The 27535-nt window shown below is 37.2% G+C and overlaps 1 protein-coding gene across 2 annotated transcripts in view; it reads right to left on the bottom strand.

Annotated features, from left to right (window-relative positions):
• Positions 1 to 3884: 3884 nt before the first annotated feature.
• The window catches only part of LOC123869418, an 88958-nt gene continuing 65307 nt past the window's right edge, over positions 3885 to 27535 (bottom strand). The window contains exons 6-13 of one of the 2 annotated variants that reach the window (XM_045912332.1): positions 11799 to 11989; positions 11213 to 11345; positions 10084 to 10092; positions 9584 to 9714; positions 8826 to 9179; positions 8114 to 8413; positions 7411 to 7646; positions 3885 to 6894 (exon numbers count right to left, since the gene is read on the bottom strand). In XM_045912332.1, coding sequence (XP_045768288.1) covers positions 6675 to 6894; positions 7411 to 7646; positions 8114 to 8413; positions 8826 to 9179; positions 9584 to 9714; positions 10084 to 10092; positions 11213 to 11345; positions 11799 to 11989 — 1574 coding nt within the window. In that variant the 3' untranslated portion in view covers positions 3885 to 6674. The remainder of the gene's footprint in view (positions 6895 to 7410; positions 7647 to 8113; positions 8414 to 8825; positions 9180 to 9583; positions 9715 to 10083; positions 10093 to 11212; positions 11346 to 11798; positions 11990 to 27535) is intronic. The other variant, XM_045912333.1, reaches the window with a different exon arrangement.

Here is a 27535-nt window from a genome sequence, read left to right as displayed (position 1 = left end):
TTTACATACATACTCGTACATATTTATGAATTTTTTATACTAATAAAATAATTATAGAGTCTATTAGCATGCCCATATCTATAGGTAGTCCTTTAAAATAAAACTTTTGAACTTAAAATAAGACTGTAAAAATTAAATTTCTATACAATTTAATATAAATCTATTATGAAAATCTTAATCAAAGAAAGTTTTAAGTCTGTCGATATGGGACCCAAAACAGATATTTTCTTAATTTTGGTCAGTCTGTCTGTTCGTGCAGCACGCTAAAACCTGAACGGATTTGAATGCAATTTGGCATACTTACCTAATTGTGTATAGCTAAACGCTTAGATTAACATTTAGAATATTTTTCATCCCGATAAACAATAGGGTTCCTTCATGATAGGGGTGAATTTTTTTGTCGATGTTACTCTACAAATCTTCAGATTTAAACTGATTCCGAATTTTTTTTTATTGGGAAAGTTGTACGTACCATCGGGTAAGCTTTATGCAAAGGTGAATATCGGATGAGTAGTTATTACTTGACTTGTACTTATACTTGTACTTATGCATTATTTACGAGTATAAATAACATTTTCCATTAACTGAAATTTTGGTCAAAACTACATTTGACCAACCTTTTCAGTTAAAAGTCGTTTTGATCGGATAGGAATTTTAACTGTAACATGATATGTATTATATATCTAGTTACATACATTTAAATACCTACTTACTAAGTAATTGTTCTGTGGGTATAACGTTTTGCATCGCTAATTAGTTCGAGCAAGACCTACCCATCTCTTTGTTCAGACTCTTAGCTTAAGATGTTTACTTCAAGGCAATGCCTTTGTATTTGCCCCAGCAGTGCAGTGATGCTGTAAGACAAGCTTCAGGCACTATTTACATTTTAACGTCAAAGCACCGCGATTGAACTAACTAGGATGCTAAAGCAGGTGTAAAGGCGTTAACACACTCAAAGCGCTACAGTAGACAAGGAGTCACACGTGCGCACACATTTACTATGCATAAAATGAAAGTGTTCGCACTATGACACCTGACTGTAACTTGCAGATAATAGCTCGTTCACACGCTGCGTAAGCGTTGCGTAAGCGTAGACGAGCACGTACCATTGCGTTGTAATGTATGGAACTGTATGAAGCATGGCAAACCGCTTGCGTAAAGCGTGGACGTATGCGTAACCCGGTGTGTTAGGGGTTTACGCGCGTCACTACGCACGTGTCACGTGTACGCAATTGGTGTGAATCGGCCTTTAACGCATAGAATATTGTATCCCTCGTCGTACTGCATAATATACAAACGTTTTCCGTTCCATGGGACTATGAGAGTAAGGGAATAAAAAGTGCACCAAGTGTGTTTGCTGCTTTGCAAACACACTTGTGCACTGTAATAACTCTTTACGCAATGCCTAATCTCGATGGAAATGGCTGCTGTAGCTAAAGTCGGTCGGGAGGACATTATTATTAATAATAGCAGTAGGTACCTACCTATCTGTTGATCTCTTTGAAGAACAAATGTACAAACCACTTTTATCCCTATCCGTGCAGTAAGTACTTAGTACCTACTACATAAAATGATTTGACTTATCTGCAACAGTTTCGATACCTACATCAAATCCTCTCGCCAACACCTACATACTACATACACCTACCGCCTGATTTGAGCAAACCCGAAAGGTTGACGGTTCAAACCCCGCCCGTTGCACTATTGTCGTACCTACTCCTAGCACAAGCCTGACGCTTAGTTGGAGAGGAAAGGGGAATATTAGTCATTTAACATGGCTAATATTCTTATTAAAAAAAAAAAAAAAACTAGAACACTGTGGTTATGATGAAATAGTTTTTATTTCAACAGTGTCACGAAAGGTTAGGGCTAGGCGCACATCGGCTATTATCGCCTGCATATCACGTCTCTAGCATCTCGTTGATAGGTACGTACTTAATCAATCTGCTCTACCATAGCGTCTAAAAAATCTAAAGCAAGTATGGATCTAGGTTAGAGAGTACATAAAAATCGGCGCCAAATGTCCAGTTGCATTCAGACTTCTTCGACGTCTCAATGAAAACTTGAGCTGAAAAACTAAAATCATTTGCTGGGGAAACGGAGCAAATGATTTTAGTTTTTCGGCGTGGATATGTAGAGTCACACAAAAATTGCCCTTTTCTAAACAAAATCCTGTAGGTAGGTATCAGCGCTTGGCTCGACTGCAGAAAATAGGTAATCTGTTCGAGTGTAGACGGTAGTAGCCAAATGGGTACCCAGCCTAAATAGCACCAATGAATTTTATCTTTATTAACTGAAGGTTTGCGAATTTCGTTTACAGAAACAGTCATTTTAACAGTTAATCGCAATTTCGTAACAGCGCTCGACCTAAAAACCTGAATCACACCTGAATGTTACACATTTTTCAGTACCTACTCGTATGATATAGACTAACTAGGCATACCTACGGTCAACGATTTATATTATTTTTCCTGATGTTTTGCACATCGCGGTCCCGGAAAGGCCGCGCCCAGAAGGTTTTAGTTCGGATGCCGCCCCGGGAGCATTCTAGTGAAGTCGGACGTGTCAATAGGTACTTTGTTGACATCCATGAGGATTTCCTCCTACCTAGTTTTTAAAAAACTGGTCAAGTGCGAGTTGGACACGCATACGAAGGATTCCGTACCATCGTACAAGATATACCTCCTTTATGTAGAAAGAACTCTGCAAGTTATTAATAACGGTCTGCGCCATCTATATGTGATTTATTGCAAAAAAAAAATTATGTGAACACATTTTAATTTTTTTTTTGGTGTGATATAACCACAAATTCACGGTGTTCTGATTTTTCCTTTACTGGTGCTATAAGACCTTCCTACCTGCCAAATTTCATGATTCGAGGAGACACGACAGATGGACTGACCGACAGATAGATAGACTACAAAGTGATCCTACAAGGGTTCCGTTTTTCCTTTTGAGGTACGGAACCTTAAAATACGATTTATTTTTAATTCGATGTCAAGTTATCCCCTGAATATGGTCACAGCTGGTGCTGTAACGAAACAGTCTACCTACTAAGATAAAGACAGGCGAACCTGGAAGAGATTTGGTAGTTTATCCATTAATAAGTATCTTATAACGGTGAGAGCCTAGTGGTTAAAAACTTCAGCTGCCTATTCGAAGTCAGGGGATCGATCCCGGCCTGCACTTCTAACATTCAGAGTAACTTACCTTAGTTACCTATATGATTTTTAATTTGTTAAGCAACAATTAAATATCATTTGCTCTAACGGTGGAGGACATTGTGAAGAAATCTGCATGCCTGAGGGTTATCCTTAATGTTCTCAAAGGGGTGTTTAAGTAGCTCTTGCTAATTTACTAAAGTTGAGTTTTCGATAGTAACGACAATAATGTAATTTCAATATTTTCAAAGTATAGACTATGAAATATTGTAGTATGTACTATTAAATTAGCAAGAATGTCCTAGAGACCTAGGATCTAGATCAAGAGATGTAACTGGGAGCGCACCGCGCAGGACGCAGTTGTTACACCAATTAGCTCTAATTGTATGAACAATGACAACCGGCCTTTGTCCCTCGGACGCCGCAATGATAATAATAATTTATCTACTACCATTAGAATTCAGTGAAGTTTTGCAGCTATACTTATTTAGGCCTTTTTTTCCATGCCTCTAAAGTTTGGGGATGATTTGTGCTTTAATTACTAAGTAGTTACTAATGATTTCGTCAACGGACATGATGTATTATTACACACTTGAAAAGAAAACTAGTAGAAACAAAAGAGATCAAAAATCTTTATATATATTTTTTTGAATTATTTTCATACTTGGTAAGTACTTAATAATTAAGAAAGGAAACAAAAGAAGTTTGAAATGAAAAATCCAATTATTTTCACATATTTTAATTTTTTGTATTAATAGATTTTCTTCTAATCATGTATTTATTTTCGCTTACAATTCTTAATTTGGAATGGTATTATTCATAATATTTAGCTTAAAAATAAATAATAATAAGAATCACCTGAAAGAATTCGACGCATGCAAACATCAGGTTCACAGAAAAATAATTAATAATTAAGGAACATGACAAAGAGTTAAGATGAATGAGACTCTTTGGTTTGAACAGTGTTGTTTTATGTTAGAACAGTTAAACTAAACAAGAAATTTAAACGATACGATCATACTTAACTATAACTGAAGATAACATACTTCAAAAGCATCGATCATTAAAAAAGCGTCCAAATATTTTGTTCTAACGCTGACATAATTTCTCTTAAAACTATGTTAATTTTTCTCATTGTTATTTGTACACAATAATAAAAACAACAACCATTATAATAATTAAGTTACAAATATAATAAAACAATACAAAGTCTAACTTACATAAATTACTAATGTCTGCTCACTAGAACTCGTAAACGAAGACATCTAAGTATTCCAGATTCAAGCTATTCGAAACACTTATCGCACCAATAAAATATAAAAGATATACAAGTTAAAAGAAGAAACAAGACAGGAAAATATTGGAAAGAAGAAAAAATAAATAGTTAATATTAAAATAGTCTTAGAATAAGACCTAAGAAACAGTGTCATAATATAATGGGTATAATCTATTGGCGCAAAAAACAGGTACGTAGGTATACGTTTTCCATCAAAATGTAGCCGATTGATAAAATATAGTCTGAGGCCAGATTTTGGGAAAAGCAAGATAATTATCATAAAGGAGTCTAGACTTTATACTCTTATTCCATTTCACATTTCCATGCACTTTACATTTAAGCACTACGTGATCAGAAGCGGAAATAACCTAAGAGATAAACTCAATAATTAATTGTATTACGATATATCTACTAAAACAGTTGTAAGAAATATAATATCATAGGCGAACAAAACATATTCATATCACCACTTATCATAATATTTGAGAAAGTTCATAAACGTGTACATACTAAACTACATAAAATAATATAGGTATAATCCGTTTATAAATAGTTATGCTTACCTTACTTTCGATACAGTGAGAATTATTCATAAATCGCGATATTATTATCCATGAGAAATCCTTAAAATTCCATTAACTCATAGTTACATACTTTTGCGCCGATGCTTATAATCGATATAGAGAGTTTGTCCACATACCACGGTTAAAATGAGTGACTTGAAATGACGAAATATTAAAAATATTTGGCTGGATAAAAAATGATCATTTTCAAGCCCGCGTGCATAAAAATTAATTGAAAACTATTTCATGTAACATTACGCGCTGAATACTTGGAAAATAAAAACATTATGATCTTGTTCCTTATTCTGATATACTTCTCCACATAATCAATTGATCAATTTTGCACTACAGAATATTTATTATTAAAAAAAATCTATAGAAAGGAAATAAGAGCTTTCCCTACCCTAACCTAATCGCAAAGCTGTATTGGCTACACAGTATTGGAACAGTATACACGCGATAGATTTTTCGTTCTAGTCGTTCAAGACCCACAAATCTTTCATCTGGACAAACTCTAAAGTACAAAAACGATCCGGTTGGGTCCCATAGTTCCAATAAAACTAATTACTCTTGTCCATGTAAAAGAATGTTCGGCAAGATATTGGTTGTATAACATGAAACGTTCAATGCACCACGCATTGAACATTTCATGATATACAAGTACAACACACGAGACTAGTAGTACATAGTAGTATTCTTATAAATAAGCACTCATAATTTTGTATAGAACCCGGCTGATAATCACGTCCGGTTGTCAGTTCGCATTCGAGCCCGAACTTGTTCAAAACCAGTCGGAGATAGACCAAAAAAACTGGATTTGTGTATTATTAGATGGCCTGAGAGAGGCGTTCTAAAGAGCACACAGCGTTCGATCAAACCAGCGAGAAAGCATCTTTGGAAGCCCCTTCCATGCGATGCTTGTACTGCCGTGGTAATCGAGATGGCAGTAATGGTTCGGCAAATGATTAATGTTCGGGCTTTCACGATAGTTCGGCAATCGCCAAATCAACTGGCCACACTACACGGTGAATGTTTTGTGTTGGGCGAATTTCTATGGCGAATCTGCCGGCCAACACACGCAACATTCTTCACATTTTTCAAAAAACTTATATTCGCGCGGACCATTCGGATTTGCGTGAATATGCCGAATGATACGATTGCCGCCGGCTCCACAATTCGCTATATCACGAATCATTTGCCGAATACCGATAGCGGAGCCGAACCATACTCGTAAGACAGAAAAGACAGTTTGAGCAAAAGGCCATTTATATTCCACTTAAAGTTGCAAAGAGGCATAAAACCGAGATAGATAGAAAGAAAGAAAGATAGTTTGACGAATGTAATACTTATGTAATCAAAAAAATCGAAAAATCCGACTTTTTAAAATTACATATCAAAATAGTACTAAACCTTTCGATTACCACGGTACTGTATGTAGGTACATAAAATTCATGTGTATGTATGCATGTGATTGAGATGAACGCTGCATGCTCCGCTTCGCTTCACGCTCGACTACAAGGAGCACTCAGCTTTACAGCCGTGTTGTGTTGACAATAATAAATTATGATCGTTATAGTCACGACAGTTATACGTTAAGAACGAAACTCTTCTGGATTCGTCCGTCAGAGTCTGTCTCACTCACGATAGAAAGTCTACAAATAAACAGCACTCATTTCAATACTGGCGGTCATCGTAAATGTAAATGGCCTCCCCTGCGGATTCCTTGAGGGGAGGCGGGGGCGGTGGGAAGTCGAGGTCTCCAGGCCTGAAGAGCTTGGAGGCGTTGGGCGCGGGTGACGCAGGAGCGGGGGAGCCGCCGCCCGGCGAGCCGCCGCCGCGTCGCTTCACCCCGCTGGGGGATGCGACAGCGCGGAACGATGATCTTCGGGCTAGTCTAAAGAATTAAATACAGCATTAATCATTCACCATCATTCAAATCACGATTACTTGAACAGCTGTACACTAAACACTAAAATATGGAATTGGTCTACAAAGAGAAAGAACTCATGATCACCATGTGAAGAAAGCTCGCATTCTTTGGACATAGATAGAGGAGCCCACTTCTCATTCCCAAAATTACCTCTTGTCGGATGGAAAATTGCAAAAGAGTTACAGGTCGTTAAAGATGCAAATATAAGAGGAAAGGTAGGGCGTCCCAAGTTAAAAGAAACAGTTTTAAGGCTCAGATATAGAAGTTTTTTTGCATGCTGACCGCTAAAATTCGTTTCGAAAAGGGAAGGAAAAGATACGTCCTTCCATAAATCAGATTGTCTGAGATAGGTACTTTAGCAAAACTTTCAAATAAGAAGTGTTTACTTCAAATTTCTACTCCAATGGTGTTTTCTAATTTTTGTGAACGGAATCCAGGAGTGATCTAATTTACATGTATGATGGACGTAGACCAAAATACCTTGAAGCCATTTCCTCTGGCGTTTCTTCAATTTCGAGCACCCAACTGACAGAGTCGGGTTTCTCGACCACTCCCTTGACGGCGGGGAGCGGAGGCGAATCGGGGTCGGGCGAGGCCGCGGGCGAGGGCGGCGAGTCCGGTGGCGGCGACGACGAGCGCGCCGAGTCGCCCGACGACGTGCGCGTGCGCATCGGCGTGCGCTCGATGTACCCACCGCCAGCCAGGAGCGACACCACCTGACAACGCGTAAGCAAGCATTGACTTACTGTACCAGCGAGAGTGTGCTCGTGTAGTGTAGTAATAGAGAGCGAGAGAGTCTCGGAGACAGACAATCAACCTCAAAAAGCAACTGAAACAAATAAATGCTCATGCCGATAGGACATCTGTTTTGTTGACTTCGCTGGATTCAGGCGGCGCAAGACGGTGGTGTATGGAAGTCCCTACAAGAGACCTATGTTCAGCAAAGGGCGTCTATCGGTTGAAAATAATGATGATGATGATATACATAGTTGATTAGCACATCGATAAATGTTTCTCAAGACGGACACCTAATCTAACATTTACTCACAACAATACCACAAGCCCACGGAAAATTAATAGGATAGAAGTGGCTGGTAAATACTAGTTAAGCATTAACAAACATCGAGGAACTCGCATAATACAGATTATAATACGAGTATGCATATTTAACAATAGAGCTTACCTGAGACTTCTGTCGGAGTTTATATCTGAGCTCCTCGTTGAGCGCCGCCAGCCGCGCCGCCTGGTCGCGGTCCCTGGCCGCGCACTCCCGGATGCGGCGGTTCTCCTCGCGCAGGCGGTCCGCCTCGCGCTGCCTGGCGGCGGCGCGCTCGCGCAGCTCCTCGGCGGCGTGGCGCGCTGCGCACACGTCGCGCTCGGCCGCTACTCGTCTCTCCCGCTCTTCTGCTAGTTCGGAACGCGCATCGCGCAAGGTAGCCATCTCGGCTTGCTTCAGCTCGATTACCGCTCGCAAAGATCGTACCTGACAAATGAATTATGAGTTTATTAAAAGACGAACATCGAATGTTCTTCTTCTCATTCATTCACAGAGAAAAGACTTGGCAGAGTGGCCATGGTTAGGAGTTGTATTTACGGCACACAGACAGGCTATTTGTTGCAGAACGGCTTAAGTTCGTCAACCTAGTTCTGGAATAATCACGTGGACGTGTACCCTCTACTCGGCCTTGTACCATGAGAAGTTCGATACTACCATTCTTCCTCGTAATGTGCCCAAAGAACTTGAGGAATTACAGTTGTACAAGCGGCGAAAGTCTTCGATTCATTTTCTGTTCTTTGACTATGGAGACATGCGAACATCGAACGTTAACCGATTTATTAGAAGGCTAAAGATTAACTAACCCGATCTGATGAAGAACGTTCAAATTTTTACACACCTCCGCAGCTAATTCGTTGGCATCCGAGCTCAATTCCTCCTTCGTGTTCAATTGCAACTCGTACTCTTCCGCATCACAGTAAACTGGATCGCATGCCGCGTCGCACATGTTGCACGACCGATCGCGCGACGAGTCCGCCGACGGGTCGTGCAGCGAGTCCGCCGACGTGTCGTGCAGCGAGTCCGCCGACGGGTCGTGCAGCGAGTCCGCCGATGGGTCGTGCAGCGTGGCGGCGCGCTCGATCTCTGCCCGCGCAGCCTCGAGCTGCGCGCGCAAGGTGCGTTCGATTTCACTGTGAGCGTGTAACCGTGCTCTGCTTTCAGCAACTTCTTTCTTTAGGATCATTATTGTGTCCTGCAAAATACAATAATTAAGTTACATTATTTTAGCAGTCACAATAATTAAGAGTAGTCACCCCTAAGCGCGCTCCCTTGCGCTCTTCATGCAGACGTAGTTTGGTTCTAATTTGAATATTATCCAAACAAACTCTATGTAATTTTGAAGACACATTCTAGAAACTAATATCTATGTGTCTGGTTGCCAAATTTCCGTAAAAAGATGAAAACCTTTGAGACCGTGTAACTTTGTAACTGAATAATTTGACGAAAATCTGGACAACCACAGACATAAATACTAGATAGTTGGTTTGATTGAGTTCATTGGGAGCCAAACTACGTTTGTATGGAGCATACTGCGGAAACCCCTCTTAAAAACGATTTTCAGACTAATTGTCTTTACCGCTTTACTTAAGTAAGTACCTTTAACCCTTTGACGTCGCTCGCCAATGCAGACACCTCTTCAATGTGTGCGGCTTGCAGTCGCGCATTTGCTTCCTCCTTGGACGATACCTCCATCTCTAGCTCTGAGATCTTGCTCAAGCATTCTGCGACTGTGAATTTGACAAATGACCTCAACTCATTAAACAACTATTTTATTACCTAAAATGAAACCCATTCAGTATTTCAACTTCATTCTATAGCAATGAATTGATGATAAAATGCAAGGTAGAGGGATATCTACTATACTTTGCACTACGCGGTAACCAAAGAGATAAAATTATATTTATGTTCCTTGGGACTTGGGAATAACTCAAGTGCAATTCCTTTTTTAAAGCGAAACACACATCAAACTGCGAGTAGGTAATTGTAAATATGTTCGATGATTTCAATGACACAGAGAAAATACAAATAGCGACTAAGCCTATTCCTTTACCATCATGCAGTCTATTCCCACCAGAAAGTAATTATTTCATTCTTACTATGCATACCTGTTAGCATACATCAGGTAGCAAGAAAATATAAAATCATGTGAATCAATATATTTGGTCCTCATTAACTCACACAAGTACCTACTCGTACATACCTACCTACTTCATTCACACATAACCCCTTGGCCCTAACACTTTGTATTTAATTCATTCAAGCCCATGACTATCTAGTCCTTTACCAAAAAATTTGAATTGGACTTGCTCATTCTGCCACGCAAAACAGCACTTGAATACAAAATCTGGTAAAATATTTAAATGGTCTAATATGAATTACAATATAAATAATTTCTGCCACCAAATAACCAGCTAAAACCCTCTAAGTTTTGTTAAAAACTTAATAGGAGCCAATCAGACAGTGATTGACTGTGTGGCACAGTATGATTAACATGAGAATACTGAAAAGTTAGCAGAAAACTTTAATATCTGGGCTTTAATAATACCTAATGCACAAACAAAATACGACCTGCTAACAATGAATAAGAAATTGTTATTCGTAGATCTGCTACAATTCATCAGCAGAGGCAAGAGCAAACAAAGGCCTGGCTAAAGACCAAATTCCTAGTTTGAAAACCGACGCCAATGGTTAATTGATATTATATGAGCTCAAAGTCACTTGGTTATACTCGTAGTATGCAAAGTTGGCTTTGAGCGGCTACGACATCAGCGTAAGAAAAAATTCTCAACGCGGAATACAAAACTCTACCCTCTTTCAGTGAAGTCGACGCTTATAGTAGTTACTAGATGATATTCGTGACTTCATACGCGTGGATTTAAGTTTTTTTAAATACTGTGGAAACTCTTTGATTTTCCGGAATGCAAGCTATCTCTGTACCAAACTTCATATTAATCGGTTAAACAGATGGGTCTTTATAAGATTCCCGCCGGAACTCTTTGATTTTCTGGTATAAAAAGTCTGTGTCCTTCCCCGGGATGTTAACTAAGTCTGTACCTTTCATCAAAATCGGTTAAACTGTTGGGCCGTGAAAAGCAAGCAGGCAGACAGACAGACAGACACACACACTTTCGCATTTATAATATTAGTATGGATAATTGTCAATCTCCGGTATAAATGGCACTAGAAAAAGATTTCTTGATAAATAGGTATGTGTATAACACGTACTGGTATCGAGATCCTTTTGTGCGCGTTGTTGTCGGTCGCGGTCGGCGCGCGCCGCACTGCTCCGCTCGGCTGCAGCCACGCCACGCCACCGCTCCGCTTCTTGCCGCCATGACCCGCTGTTTAGCGCATCCAACTGGAAAATTACATACCCATTACATAGTGTGTAAGTACTTCTTCTTTTTACTTTAAAGCAAGCTATTTTTAAGTAACTTCACACACATTTTTGCAAGCTGCCATCTTCCCATGATCATATAGGTAGGTAGATATGATATGGAAAGTGAAAGGCTGGAGCCCCTTCTCCAGCCGTTCAAAAATAAATTTGAAATAAATTTGAAACGTGATTTGGTAAGAGCAAAATTTTGGTTCATAACAAATTCTTTGTGGTTCACTATTATTGAAAAAAATACGAAAGCATAATAATTCTTGTAACAGAATTCAGATAAAAAGCATTTAAGTATTTTTCCAACAGTAAATTCCTAGTGCATGGGCATATAACGGAACTTGCAATGTTTACAAATCAAGGGTAAGTGCAGCACAATAGTACAATCTCTTGTTTGGTTTTTGTAATTTTAAAGTAAAGACTTACTCGGAAAACTAAATATTGCACCAAAACGCCTAACGCCTCAACGCCCTTAGCAGCGTGTGCGAGCGCTGCAGAGTGCTCGCGTGGCTGCGCGGGAGTGGGTGCGACGAGCGGCGCTGGTGGCGAGCGCACAGGCTGCGGCGTCTGCGCCCGCTTGCCGCGTGGCCCCACCGCTGCCGTCACACGGGGCGGCTCTGAAATAAAAATGGGCATTTTTATATCGGAAAATAGTTGATAATTTATCCTACTGGGCAACTAAAAGACTTCTCTTTTAAAGCTTTAAAAGCTTTAATTAATCTATACAGCTAATAGTTAATAGTCCCAAGTTCAAAATCTTCGCTCCGTATTCAGACACGCTCATCAGACTTCGACATATTTGTTTAAGTATGTCGAATAATGTGTAATTTTGATTATTTTCTTAAACTTTTTTAGACATTTTGGGCCAAGGGCCCCGCATGACCCAAGACGGCCCTGATACAAGGTTTGCTATTAAAATACCGTAAACAAAGTTTTAGTATCAACATAAATAGGTACCTACAGTACCTACCTATATATGCGTATTTGGCCTACGTAGTTCAACTCACTTGACCCAATATCACGAGGCATTATGCCAAGAATGAGCCAAAATTGTATTAATTTAGACCTGACGGAAAACACCGTAGTCCGAAACAAATACATACTAAAATGTAAGTAGGTAATGTACCTTGTTACTGATTGAAAATAATTTTTGTTGGAGCTTAATCAGCCATATTTTATATGGTTAAAATTACGTTTTCCAAAAACTCATATTGTAATTATTATAGATCAAACATCTGCAAACCAGATTTGAAACTGTTATTTCTTTACATTAAAGGCGAGCGGGCTTTTGGAGCTAATACTTGTAAAATAAACAATGAGCTCCGATTCAATCAACTGCATCTCTATTATTATCTGTTGGGAACGAGTTTGATTAATTTTTTTCAACGGTTCACTTTCATTTGATATGGTAACATGATATATTATCGATTGAAATAAAATGAGACACGCACATGTAAAAAGATAATTCTTATACCCACGTCATTTTGTTGTCTTATAATTGTGACGAGTTAATTTATCAACAAGTACCTACTACGTAGGCAAGAACTTGTTGATAAATTTTGCTCCGGCTTCCCTTTTTCAGATTTGGCCACTCTTCTCCACACAAGTTCAATGATTGCGCTTAGCCATCATCTTTCCCACGATAATTTGTGTAATGACATTGTTTAGTTTCTAAAACTAGACAACAGCTTTTCTATGAAAAAGGTTAAACAGTTCAGGACAGATCGTAAGTATATGCTGAAATCATTGACTTTACTCATCTGTAGAGCGTAGTGGTATCTACTTTGACTTTGCTCAGACTTTAGTTAGAGTTAAAACGAGACAAAGATGACTGCGATAAATCTATGTCGTCTTAAGTCTGAGCGAAGTCAAAGCCAAAGTCAAACATAATATTCGTCATTCTAATACTTTCTTGATTAATCAATAAGTACCTACTCGTAGGATGGTCAATTTTGTTAATAGTCAAAGACTTAAAATTTTAATTGTCTAAAAAATTAACCCGTTTCCCCTGTTTGTTCTCACAAGACAATGTGTTTTCTCACATTGCGTCGCGAAACGAAACAAAGGCTACCTATACAATAGAATATAACAACAATATACGTGTTTCTCAGTAGATCATATCAGCCAAGAAAGAGCTTTGTTTAGCTGGATCTTCATACAAATGGCCTTTATCGGGAGACAATCTTTACCTATTTCAGATACTCCGGACTTCGGCTAGTGTACCAAGTCAAATGTTTTTGAACAATATTATTTCAGAGAATAATTTTGTGTAAGACAGTGAAAAATGATATTAGGTGTAATGTCCAACGAGTTAGACTGGGTCTACAGTCTACATTTCCACCAATTTTGGTGTTCCGTAAGTTTGTGTTCCGTAGCTACGTTCACAAAACCTATGTACCCTATAGTGAATCATGACGGTAAGTTTGGATGCAAAATTTTTATTTTATTTTTATTTTTATTATTCAATTGTAATCAACAGCGTTATACAACATAATTATTATAATAAATCTAAGTTAAACTTAAGGCCACATGAGATTACCTTCTTAAAATTAATTGACAAGTATTTTAACAGAGTATACAATAATATAAAGAAAAACAATAAAAACAAAGAGATGTACAAAAATTAAAACTGTGTGTGTGTGTGTGTGTGTGTGACCGCTGATGCGTAGGTTTGCTGCAAAAATAAGATACGCCAGCCACACGAGGACTAGAGTAAAAGAATTCTTTTGGAAGTTTATCCTAAGCAGTCAGCGTAGCCGACAGCGGCCTGAAGGGTATTATCATATTTTATAATTATGCTATCGTTTTTTTATAAATAGGTAGGTAAATATTTGGGGATAGCCCCAATATTATATTTATAAAAACCTATGTGACGAACGTACAAAAATGTCGACCTAGGGTTATTGTCAACAGGATATCGTCTATTTCTTTTCATTGCGATATAGAACAGTAGTTTTATTTTCTAAGGATAAAAATATACGAGTTTCATGATCGTACTAACGCGTAACGAACTAAAATTCAGCAGTAAGTAGGTATATGCATTTCGGCCCTGCCTTTTATTGCTTACTGCTTTAGTTACCGTCTATTTCTTTTTATTACAGTATCGATCAATACGTTTTCTTTTCATCAAGGACGAAATTTGAATACGAGGCCCTTCGTACTATGTTAGCGTAACGAAACGAAGAGAAATCGCGTACAACTCTATTACATTCACGAATATTAATCAACTTACGCTTTCAAACGTGCGATGGCAAGCATGTAACCACTAAACCTAATAAGCACTAATAAGTACCTCCGTTTATGCCGTAAAAGGGCAAACTAGTCTAGGATCCCGCGTGCCATTTCGCTAAACAACATTGCGAACACTTTCCTTATTTATTAACATTAACTTATGGTGGGTAAAACGCCGTGCCTTATTTTTATTTTGTGGTAAAAATCAAATATCCTGGCGAATATATATTATATGCGAATCATAAATGCGAAAGTATGCCTGTCTGCCTATCTCTAGCTTTTAAACCGATTTTGATGAAAGGTACAATTAATACCTATACCAAGGTACATAATGGGGACGGACATGGGTAATTTTTATCCCGGCAAATCAAAGAGTTCCCACGGGTTTTTCAATAACCTTAAATCCACGCGGGCTAAATCGCTGGCATCATCTAGTTCTGTATATAGAATAGGTAAGCTACTTACAATTGTATGTATTTTGAAGACGCTTAGTACAGACAACTACGCTTTATAATTATTTAAAATACATTTACGAGTAGGTTACCAAGAATGTTGCATTAGACTATGTAAATTCAAAACAGAACGATTTAAAGAGTGCTCTGATTTTTAATTTTACCTAGATTTCATTGCAAAGATAATTATTTAATATTTTATTTACTTATCTACCTTTATCCATGTAGGTACCTATATCTACTTATTAAAATGGTAGACAAAAATAACTATGTATTATTCACAGCACTATGCCCAGCGATCATTCACCTATCATCAGAACAGCGAGTTAGTTGATTTATTTAGGTACTGCAATAGATAGTTTCTTTGTGATATAAGAATAGCGTGCCATAAAAAACCCCGTGGAACGTTTCCCACGCGCTCCATTGACGGTTCCTGTGGAGGTTCACGCGCCATTAGCGCAGAGATGCAGCGCCCATTTCCGCTTCATAATGAATACACACTCGTAGATCGGAAAAAGCTCTTTTACTATAAAACGTTTACATTTTTTTGGTCGCACAAGAGTATATGATGATAACATTATGATCGCATATGGTCGCAAGACTCGTAAGCGCAATGCATTTGCTGAAAGAAAATGCGAATACATATAAATCGGTTTCATCGGGAACGACTATAGCTGAATGACGTCGGCAGAGGTCGGCGCTGACAAGACCTCTGCTGACGCGCCCGATGCGACCGAGTCATTCTACTGTTGCGTCGTTTGGGCTTTTAGTACTGAAAATAGGACCATCGATGCTTGGTATCCGTTCACCTTAAATTAATATGCCATTGCAGAGCTTCGTCATTTCGCGGTTTGGTGGTAGAGAGAAAGTTAATTTTGAAAATCGCAAGTATGATTTGGTAAGAAATGCGTAGGCATCCATTAGTACCTATTTTAACTTAATTTATATTTTACCTCATAGATAAAGTTTAGCTACTTATCTTTACTTTTAATTTAATTAAAATATTTAGCGTGAATAATAATTTCCAAAAAAATGCCTCGGTACCTACTATGTACTCGTATGTATATATTTTATTAATGTACCCATACATCCATACTCATAATAAAAATGCGAAAGAATGTCTTTCTGTTACATTTTCACAGCCCATGCGTGTACTAATTCGATCTTGACTACATAGGATTTTAATCCAGGAAAATCAAAGAGTTCCCACGGGGTTTTAGAAAAATACACGAAGTCGCGGACATCATCTAGTTCACCATAAATGCTGAGTTCACAAATCAAACACGTTAATTATAAAAGCGATGTCTCAATAATAATTTTGTGAATGGCCGGCGGACGGTCAGCGCGTAGGTTCCAATTGAGAACAGTGAAACATCAAATTAACAAACACACAGGGATGCCGTTGCTATACATATACGATGTAGGTACAATGCCCGTTCATTACATAATATTAGAACTTGGAAATAGCGACGGCCGATGTGTTATGTATGACTTATATTGCAACTTATCAACTTGCTCTTTGAAATTCTAAGTTTTAACAGATTTTCTATATTTACTATTATATTAATCCATACTAATTATGTCAATGCAAGTGTGCCTGTCTGTCTGTTACTTTTGACGGCTTTACTTGGCTTAAGTTGGCAGATATGAAAATATTGCACACTCACTTTACGCATAGATATTGATTTTCCTATAGGAATATGTTTTCGTTATAATTATCTTACTCTGTATGTTTTTAAGTGTAAGAGATTTTCTTATCCTGTGTGATTTTCCAGTTTAAATATAACAGTACCCGTCTGAAAAATCTGTGGCTACTTAATTATTAGTGATATAATAGTGTACAGCTAAGTTGTTAGATATAAAAATATTGCACACTCACTTTATCCATAGATACCTAGTACTTATCTGAGCCCTGAATAACAAATGGAAAAGATATTCAAATCAGACATCAGTTATCGAATTTATTACATACCTACATAAAAAGTGTAGTATAATAAGCATACATATAAAAGTTATTGGCAACCCTACAAGGTTGTAGTTTACAAAAGACGCCTACGCCCAAACCTACCGCGTCGAGCCGATTGCTGTCACATTGTTATGATGAAAAATGTTACTACTTCACTTTCCAACAACTTTTTTTATTGATATCAAGTTGGCACTTTAATACGACCACACCTAAAGTAATTTCAAGTATGTTCAACTAGTCTCTTTTTTCACTTCAATGAAACAGTGATTAGTAGTAACTAAATCTCTAATTGGACTTATAAAAAAAAATTGGCTAACTCAAGGGAGTGAACCAAACTTTTATAAAATTTCAGTAAAAATGCACTAGCTTGGCGGTAGTATGGTCAAGTGCGGAAACTAGTCCAATTTAAAGGTATTTTAAAAATTAGCACGAAATCAGTCGGAAATCGAACTGAGACCTTATTTGCGAGGCCGCACCGCTGCGCCAGAGATATCGTGCCACTTGATTGTTGGACAGTCTTCACGGGTTTGATTTGTATTACTATCCCACTTAAATAGTAGGGTAACGGTATCGATATGCGAGCGAATTGAATACAAAACTACGTAAAATATAAAGCAATTATAAAGAACACCAGCTCTTCTCAAATCCATACCTACCAATATCCATACTTACATAGGCCCATCTTAGGCCATGTCATCACTTTCGATCTAGTGGGATATTGATCAAGCGTGTGCCCATAATTATTTAAAAAAAAATACTTCCATACATAATATAAATGCGAAAGTGTGTCTATTAGCTTTTTTCGGCTCATCCGTTATGATGTTTGGTACAGAGATAGCTTGCATATCGAGGAAGGACAAATAATATGGCATTTTTGTCTCGGAAAATCAAAGAGTTCCCATGGAATTTTCAAAAATCTAAATCCACGTTGATGAAATTGCGGGCATTTTTACTGTTAAAATCTTCTAAAATCATCATTAATCAAACATAAAATCATTTATTTGATACAGAGCCTTGCTTTTGTTTCAAAAAACTGATATAGGCTACTTTTTATCCCGGAAAATCACAATTCCCATGGGGTTTCAAAGACCTTAATAATAACATACGGACCAAAAAAGCATATACCTTGGTACACGTATGACTTTTAATCCCCACCTGTTTCCCTGCGTTTGCCAAGGGCAACATGGATGTATAAATATACCTAAACGGCCCGGCTTATTCCGGCAAACTGAATAAATGATTAATTAGGACATAACACATGACCCATTTAAATTATCATTCAAATTATAATCCAAATTCTACAGAAATAAAATAAGAGGCTAACAAATCCGATCAATTAGTTTTTAACCCCTGACCCAAAAAGAGGGGTGTTATAAGTTTGATGTGTGTATCTGTGTATCTGTCTTTGGAATCGTAGCTCCTAAACTAACGAACCGATTTTAATTTTGTTTTTTATTTGAAAGGCGGCTTGATCGAGAGTGTTCTTAGCTATAATCCAAGAAAATCGGTTCAGCAAAAGATATTATTTAGCATACAAAAACACAAGTAGGTAGGTAACCTTTAAGTAACGCGCACAATTTTTAAAGCTGTTAGGTATTTGTTATCCAAATAAGGTTATTGAGTAACAAACAAATTGAGAAGATTGTAAATGTTTGAATTCCCATGCTATTTCAAACGTGTGCAAATAATAATGTATGTATTACCTACTATAGGCATCTAGTGTTATGAAATAAATAATAATACTACGGCCAATTCTTTATTTATAGATTAGAAGCGCTAAAAAGAAGAAAGCTTTAGAAGAGTCATTTTTTTATATAAAGTTTGTACCTAGTTGTTACGATATATTATTGTTTATGCTGAGATGAAGAATTTTGAACAATGGACTATTAACTTTATTTCGTTCGTCGACTTGGTTAATGAGTATTTATAAATTTTCAAAAGTCAAGAACCTTTAGCGCACAATTTTATAGCCGCATTGTATTGTAATTTTATTATCTTTAAAACATTAAAACATTATATTATTATTCATATAATAAAGTTATTATAAATGTGTATAATTAATTTGCATATAACATTTAAAGTATGTGGTATTTAAAGCAATTAAGTATTATTTTAAATATCCTGCGACAAAAAAGTGGCACCAAGGTTAGAGTTAGGTTACCTTGATTTTGAGAGCAGGTAGCTCGCATGGTTTTTTATCCTATTTACGATTAGGTTGGACTTACTACAATGATCCCAGACTCGCCCGGCCCACTTATTTAGGGAAAATTAAGTTAAATTTTTAAAGCGACTGAGGTGCAATGGTTGCAATTTGGCCATTCTCATACTAAATTCAGGACAAAAGAAGCGTATCGCGAATCGCGATGAATTTTAGAATAACCCCCTGAATCTGGCGAGTCTGATCGACCTGCCCGACGGCGCTTCCGTTCCGCGATTCCGATAAAGTTAGAGAATTACCCCCTGGAGTCTGGAGGGTCTGATGGAACTGCCCGACCACGTCGTCGCTCCATGGATTATTCGCAACACAGTTGGCAGCGAACCAGTCCGCCGACTCGGTTTATTGTTACGTTGTCGCTACTTAACTAATATTTCTATCCATATTAAAGAAAAATACTAGTTAAATGTAATGAGTGAGCATTTATTGACACACGAGCGGTAATTATCTACTTCCTTCACGGTTTCTGCGAGTGTTCCAAAACTCAAACGTGTTTTAACATCGTTTTCGCAATCTTAATTTCCATAATCTTACACCAGTATGGATCGATTTAAAACGTTATCTAAATACCTATGTGAAGTTATTGATAACTAGCTGATGAAAGATTTCGATTTTTTTAAATCCCAAGGGAACTCTTTGATTTTCCGAGATAAAAAGTGGCCTATGCCACTGAGATTTATTTTTTATTTTTAAGCCTCGTTTATAAGTCGGGAAGATGAATTAGAAAGAATTAAAAGTAAAAGCGAAAGGTTCAATGCGGAAAGGCTACATTTTACTGGTATAGTAGGAAAACTGGTGTTTTGCGTATTCGTTAAATAGTAACTATGAGACTCATAGGCATAGGATCTTCATAGCATAATATCTTAATCTATGGTGACACTTGTCCATAAGGTGACCCTTTTAGGGCGAACGGCTGACTACGTTCGGCCCCCTGACATACATACAAATACACTAATTTTAGATTGGTGATTCTCACTACACGCTAGACGCAACCAATGGATTATAATATTAATAGCGCAGTTACGTGTCGGAAATATCGGCGTAAATAATAATTAACTAATCAAATAAAGCATATTTTTCGACGGCTGAATTTTTTTTACAACTTATATTTCGAACTAATTGATTGTCGGCAAAGTAGCAGGTAAGCACAACTTGTAGGTACCATTTTGTAATTTTTCATGAAACATAATGACGTCATATCTCAAGTACGCGAGTTACCTATCTCTAAATTGTGATAAAATCGATGCTATGGGTCGAATTTTTGGTACTCTTCCTGCAAATCTAATAGTGCAAAATTGTCATTGAATTGGAATTAAGTAATTGATCATTATACTGTGAAGGTAAAACTTCGGTCCTAGACCTTCAGTAGAATTCAGGGCTTGTTTCACAACTCCCGGATAAACTTAATCTAACGAATAAAGGCATTATGACAGTTTGTACTGTGAATTTGTCAAAATAACAATTTATCCGTTAGATAAAGTTTATCTGGCGGTAGTGAAATAAGCCCCGAGTAGACAATGGCTAATTACTACTTACTATACAAAGAAAGCGATAAAACAACACACATTTCATTGTGGATTTCATGATTCACATTTGAAGCTTTAGTGCTTTAACGTTGGCAATAAACCTGTTGTCATTTGCTAACGACACACATAAGCGCGTTTTGTCCTTCGGTTCTTGGAAATGAAGAAAGGGAGGTATCACTGACAAAGGTTAACCATATTATGAGGTCGTGTCAGTTTGTATTTCCTCGTTAAACGATTTAAGGTCATCTTTTCGCATGCTTGTATTTATCTTGTAAATAACATCTTTAACAATTCCATTATTCTCCATAATGTTCTCAAAGGTGTGTGAAATCTGGCAATCTGGCCACCTGGCCAGCGCGTGGTGGACTATGGCCAAACCTTTCTCATTCTGAGGAGATCCGTGCTCAGTAGTGAGCCGGCGAAGAGTTTATGATGAAGATGATGATGATGTTGAATTTCATTGTTAGTATATTTATTTTTAATATTTTATGTTAAGAGTGTTGTCTGAGTCTGACCAGATCTATGAATCTAATTCATCTGCAATTCATGCAAGAATGCAAAATGAAAGCGGAAAAATAGCCATGAACAGAGAGAAGACTATTGAAACAGCTCAAGGTTAAGATCAAAATTTCCATGGAGAACAGAGACAGACTGCCGCCCGATGGGAAAAATCACTAGACTACATTAAATTATGTGTGCCAACTAGCTTTTATAAGTACACAATATATTATTCAAAGTAAAGTCCTGCCAAGAACAGACTATAATATTCAAGTCACCTCGTATCTAGCATAGCAACTCAAACACCTTTTTTAATATCTTAAAATGCCACTCGCTCGGGTCATATTAATTATGAAAACGTGATCTTGAAATACCTAACCAATCGGATATCAACAAATCGGAAATAGGTAACATTAAAACTGTTATTGCTATCCCCCAATACCGTTACCTTCTCCAAATTAGTGAACACTTAATTAAAGAGTATTTTACGACTGGTCCGTATACGTTTCCTGTTTACGACCATTAATATAAGTATATGAAATCACATAAAACATAATCCGGCGACATACTAGCAACTTCTATACAACCTACCACTGAGTTATTCGTGTTGAATAATAAACGCAATTGGGATTATACTACATTTATAAGAACAGGAGCTTGTAGTAGAATTTTAAAATTAGCTCCACCTTGAAAACTACCACAAAATATTCTAAAATGGTTGGTCTTAAAAACACTATAAATAAAACTACGAATGAAAACATCTTGAAACATTAAAGACTTGAAAGAGTGAGATGTTCTTCATACATTAAAGTGACGTCTTATACAAATAGACTGCGTTTTGTTACTCCATTTAGTTTAATTTTAGTATTGACCATCACCTGAATGGCCCTGCCTAGTGGATATGATGAATAAGCGCGTAATTCCGTTGATCTTCAGGACAAATAAGTTTGGCTTAAGCTGAATCACTCACCAAGTCTCTCAGTCTGTCACAATTTATTAGGATCTCTTAGAACTGCAGTCCTACATTGGAAAGTCAATCGCGTTCGGTTTCGTCATAGTGTGATATCATCTTGGAAAGTTTGTAAACATTAATCGGCAGTAAAACTTGAATTTTACTGTCGATTATAGTGATGCATAAACATACGTAACTTTTAACTTTTAACATGAATTACTATTTTCTAATGTAGTACTTACATATTCAAGAAAGTTACTAATAAAACTAGCTGATGCCCGCGACTTCGTTCGCGTTGATGTAGGTTTTTAAAAATCCCGTGGGAAATCTTTGATTTTCCGGGATAAAAAGTATGTAGCATAATGTGCTAATTCAGGGTATAATCTATTTCCCTATTTCCATTCTAAACAGCCAAATTCGTTAAGTCCAGTAGTTTTTGCGTGAAGGAGTAACAAATATACACACATACATACACAGAAACTTTCGCCGTTAGAGTGAAGTTTGATTCCAGATAGGCAAAGGAAAGACAAATTCGTACGCTTGCGTGATGGACACGTATGCCTACACGTAGCCGTAGCGACACAGATTATACCTATTGGGGTTTACGGATCTTTTGACACCTGCGAGCGTGCTTTGAGAAAAGGCGGCCCGTTACCAGGGTTGCTTTCCACCTAGAAAATACCAAGGTTTACCAAGGTAACCAAGCTAGCTTTGGTTACCTTGGCTTTGAATTTATAAGTAAACCGAGACCACTGGCCTGCGAGACAAACGCAAGATCATCGCAAGATGTATTATTTTGTCAATCATGGATACAGTGTAACTTTTTATTAACCGACTTCCAAAAAAGGAGGAGGTTCTCAATTCGTCGGGATCTTTTTTTTTTTTTATGTATGTTCCCCGATTACTCAAAGACCCCTGGACCGATTTGGAAATTTTTTTTTTGTTTGAAAGGGTATACTGTGCAGGTGGTCCCATATAAATTTGGTGAAGATCTGATGAATATCTTCGGAGATGGAGAACAGAACTCCTCAATGGATAGGAGCAAATTGCTCGCGATCAGTGTAATAGCTTAGTAAACAGTAGGGTTTTAACTGGGCACAGCATATTATAGTACAGTGGGGCCACTAAAAATTGTGAAATAAAAAAATTTCAAAAGAAAAATAAAACCGACTTCAAAAACGACAAACACTAAAAAGTAAAAAATAACTTTTGTTTAGCTACACGTGTAATGCACCTTTTTTTTTCCGCTGGTAAAAATGCAATTACGCATGCCGCTCAAAAGCGGGTATGTGGGGCTCACTGGCAATGCATTTGTGCTGCATTCATATAGCATACCCACTAAAAAACCCAGCGGTGCCGTCCACGTCAGGTTAGAGGCGTCTCAGGATCCCGGGTGTCGTATGCGACTGAGACGTCTCAGCGTTAAACCGGCACAGTTTTAGTGAGGGAGAAGATGAGCGTAATGTCTCCTTCTTCTCCCCTGTCTTCTTCTGCGGCGTGGGTGAGCGTCAGCGGACAGCTCTCGCACCCGCTCCGCGGCCTCCTTCAGTGTTAGAACGTGTAATGCACCTAGGTATGAAGTCGGGCGAGCTTCACTCTTGGATTTCTAATTTTGTTTTAATATGCTCGCTCGACTTCATACCTAGGTGCATTACACGTGTAGCTAAACAAAAGTTATTTTTTACTTTTTAGTGTTTGTCGTTTTTGAAGTCGGTTTTTTTTTTTTTTGATTGTCAACTATCTAACACCGGAATTCATAGTCAAGATAGGGGCTTATTTAAAAAATAAGCGCAATGGCATTTGGAAAGTGAAGATTGAATGTGTAAGTTAACTCAAAACGACAAGTTGTTACAATGCGGAAACTTTTATCAACTCGTTTGTCAAAGCTAAAATTAGAAAAGCGGGAGAAAAGTTGTACCGTTAGGTACATTATCGTAAGGGAAATGAATTATGTGGAAATTCCTGTTTGTTAACTACGTAAATGATAAAATGTATAGCGCTCAACATTGACGGATATCTAGGGCTAATATTGTTAAATATTCAAAATTACTTCATCTTTTTACAAGCTTTACCTATTTAACTTGCCGCGTATATGTACTTATATGTAGTCAAATCTCACAACTGAATTTTAGACCAGTTCCCACCAAGCAATGTATTTTGTAACTTCGATGACATTGCAATAATATGGTACCGTGGAGGCTCATGGTGAAGGCGGAAGGTCACCATGGGAACTCCTCAACTTTTTAAAATAACTCCATCGTGTTTGGGCTCCTTAGATTTTTCTTGACAAGTAGCTACCTACTGTAAACCTAGATGATGACCATGGTCTCATGATGGAGCCAGAAAGTGGTCTGTCATAGGAACTCCTCAAGAACCTACCCTTATAAATTCCGTTTCGTTGGAATGAAATACATTGTTGTTGTGTTAGATAGGTAGGTGGTATAACTGAACTGTTGACAAGTGAAAGCATTTTTTAATTTAAATTTTGTCTTATTTAAAATTTAAATAACCTTACACACGTTCGGTTGTTAACAAACCCATTATTCGATTACGTCATTGATAAGTAAATTGTCAAAAGAAATTCAATATGCTGGCTTCATTCGATTATACTCGTAATTGTCGGCAATATCGTAATGTCTTTACCTATTTAAGCCGTGACTATCTTTAGATACTTAATAATCACAGTGATATTATAACTTGCAGCACAGTACGATAGTAGGTCTATCTAATTAATTAATACATCCTAATCTCCTCCTTCAAGATTCAATGTAAATTCCTTAAGTTCAAGAGACCGTTCTTTTTTGGAGTTCAAGAGGGTTGAAAAATGTAAATTAAGTACCAAGAAAATGCCTAGCCTAAGGATTAAAGTACCTAAAAATGATATTCATCGAATCAGCCTGGGACGAAGAATGGACACTGGACAGGTATTCTATGTCTTGGCTTTGGTCCAAAATTTATATAAAATTGAGTGACAATAAACCGGCCAAAATTATTTTGAATAGCCAGCCAAGCTGGGCCCTTTTAATAAAGATTTCCTAGTATTATCAAGGTTTTACTTAAACTATGTAAGTTAAGTGTAACAGGGCTCTCTCAGTCACTCGTTTCATACAATCGTAGTTCCAATTTCATTTGAATATTAAGCAACCAAAGTCCATGAAATTTTGCAGACATATTCTAGAAACTAATATCTATGTCTGTGGTTTTCCAGATTTCTGTTAAAATATTCGGTTTTAAAGTTACGCGGTCTTAAAAAATTTCATACAAATCTTTGAGCCCCTGTAATTTTAAAACTACATATTTTAGAAAAATCTAAAACAGCACAGACACAGATATTAGTTTCTAGAATATGTCTGCAAAATTTCATGGACTTTGGTTGCTTAATATTCAAATGAAATTGGAACTACGATTGTATGAAACGAGTGACGGAGAGAGCCCTGTTAACCCGTACATCGAACCTTACAAACTTCATAAAAGTAATGTAGATTGTACGATTTGTAGGTATGGTGATCACCTAAATAATTCTACAGCTTACCTATCTATACCTACATAGGTATAAACCCAGTCGAAAGCACTATCATTCCATGAAATCGAGGTTAAGTCATATGCAGCTCTAGATTTAAACACGAAAGTACACTAAATCAAGGTGATTACGTGAACATTAACAATGGATTTAAACCCATAAATTAATACGACACAAGGTTGAAACCATTTCATGACATACACTCACGCTATAGAGTAAACCGTTTAACATGCGAGGTATGCTGCCAGAAAAAACAGTATTGTGAAACACTTTCAGTGTTTCAAAAAACATTAGGCCTAATTTTTTTCTCCTGTAAACATGTCTTGAATTTTGAGTGTTTAGTCTAAATTTTGTACCTCAGCGAAGTATCACATCGATCACCAACATGGTACCTAAATAAAGAGGTACTCTATGGTATACAAATTATAAAGATCTAAAATAGATAAGTTTATGAAAAGAAAAACGTTTTCACAATTTTCTTATTGGGTATTTTCACTACGTTGCTAGTATAAAAACTGAACAGCTGAGTCAAATAATAGACTTTTTAATCACAAAGTAAATAAATTAGGGAACCTTTTTAGTGAAGGGGAGACCTTTACAGATTTGTGTATTGGTGGTAAATGCTATAAGTATAGCAAACTATCATGGTAATAGGCATCAGCGACAGCGAGAGGACAAGGCCACTAGATGTAATAAAGGATATTATGTATTGTATTGTAGGTATATATGTACCTATAGACATAAATGATGATATTCGAATTAAGGCCTCGATAGCTCTACGGTTAAAAGAGCGGACTGAAATTCGAAAGGTTGCTGGTTCAAACCCCACCCGTTGCACTATTGTCGTACTTACTCCTAGCACAAGCTTTACGCTAAGTTAGAGGGCAAAGGGGAATATTATTCAGCATGATAAACTTGGCTCATATTCTTTTTTTGTGTGACCAAAATGTATCTTAATTTACTGTAACATATTGCATGCTTATAAGCAGAATTTGGCTGTACCTTTTTATCTTTGTAACATCTCCACTGTTTACCCAAATTCGCAATAAAGAAATTTGATTTGATTTGATTTGATTTAAAATAATTAGGTTGATGACAAAACACCTATGCACCAACTTCTAGAAACTACTTATTACTGCTAATACAACAGAGTTTCAATTTTAAAACTGAGAATCGCATACAATTGCATGCTGTGCAATATCATTGCGTTTATTTTATTAACATTTCATACATATGCAATAAACTTTCGTATCTAGATTGAAAATACAGCACGTGATAGAAAATTATTGATTTCAAATACTTAAACAGGTACTTAGTGCAGTTAAATGATTGGATGATTCTTTCACAGATAGATAAATTAAAAAAAAAAAGAAACGATACAGTTTCATGTTCAATAAATACTACTTTAGTTTTTTTAAGTTAGGCAAATGTAAAATTTTACACTCAAAATTTTGTGTGAATAGCTTTGCTTAATGTGTATTTTCACCTTTCTATAAACATCAAGTATCAAGCATCTACGTCCAGCGTAGGCTATACATTGCTGATAGATAACGTTGATATACCTAGTCTAAACTCTAAACCAGTCAGTCACTTAGGAGTCAGGACTTTAGTTTCGGAGTAAGATTGCTGCGTAGTCACCACTCGTGGGGATGGCGAGTGCGTAGCTCTACCTGAGAGTAAAATAATTGGAGAAATCGTGTAGCAACGTCTTCCTAAGGTTGTTCCTGTGAGGCTTGGACCATGGCTTAGAATGACTTTGGGACGAATGGATTGGTTAGACTTGATTAGTCCGAGACCGTGGCG

Source organism: Maniola jurtina, chromosome 11, assembly GCF_905333055.1.
Source record: "Maniola jurtina chromosome 11, ilManJurt1.1, whole genome shotgun sequence".
Lineage (NCBI taxonomy): Eukaryota > Metazoa > Arthropoda > Insecta > Lepidoptera > Nymphalidae > Maniola > Maniola jurtina.
This window is presented reverse-complemented; position numbering and strand designations above follow the sequence as displayed.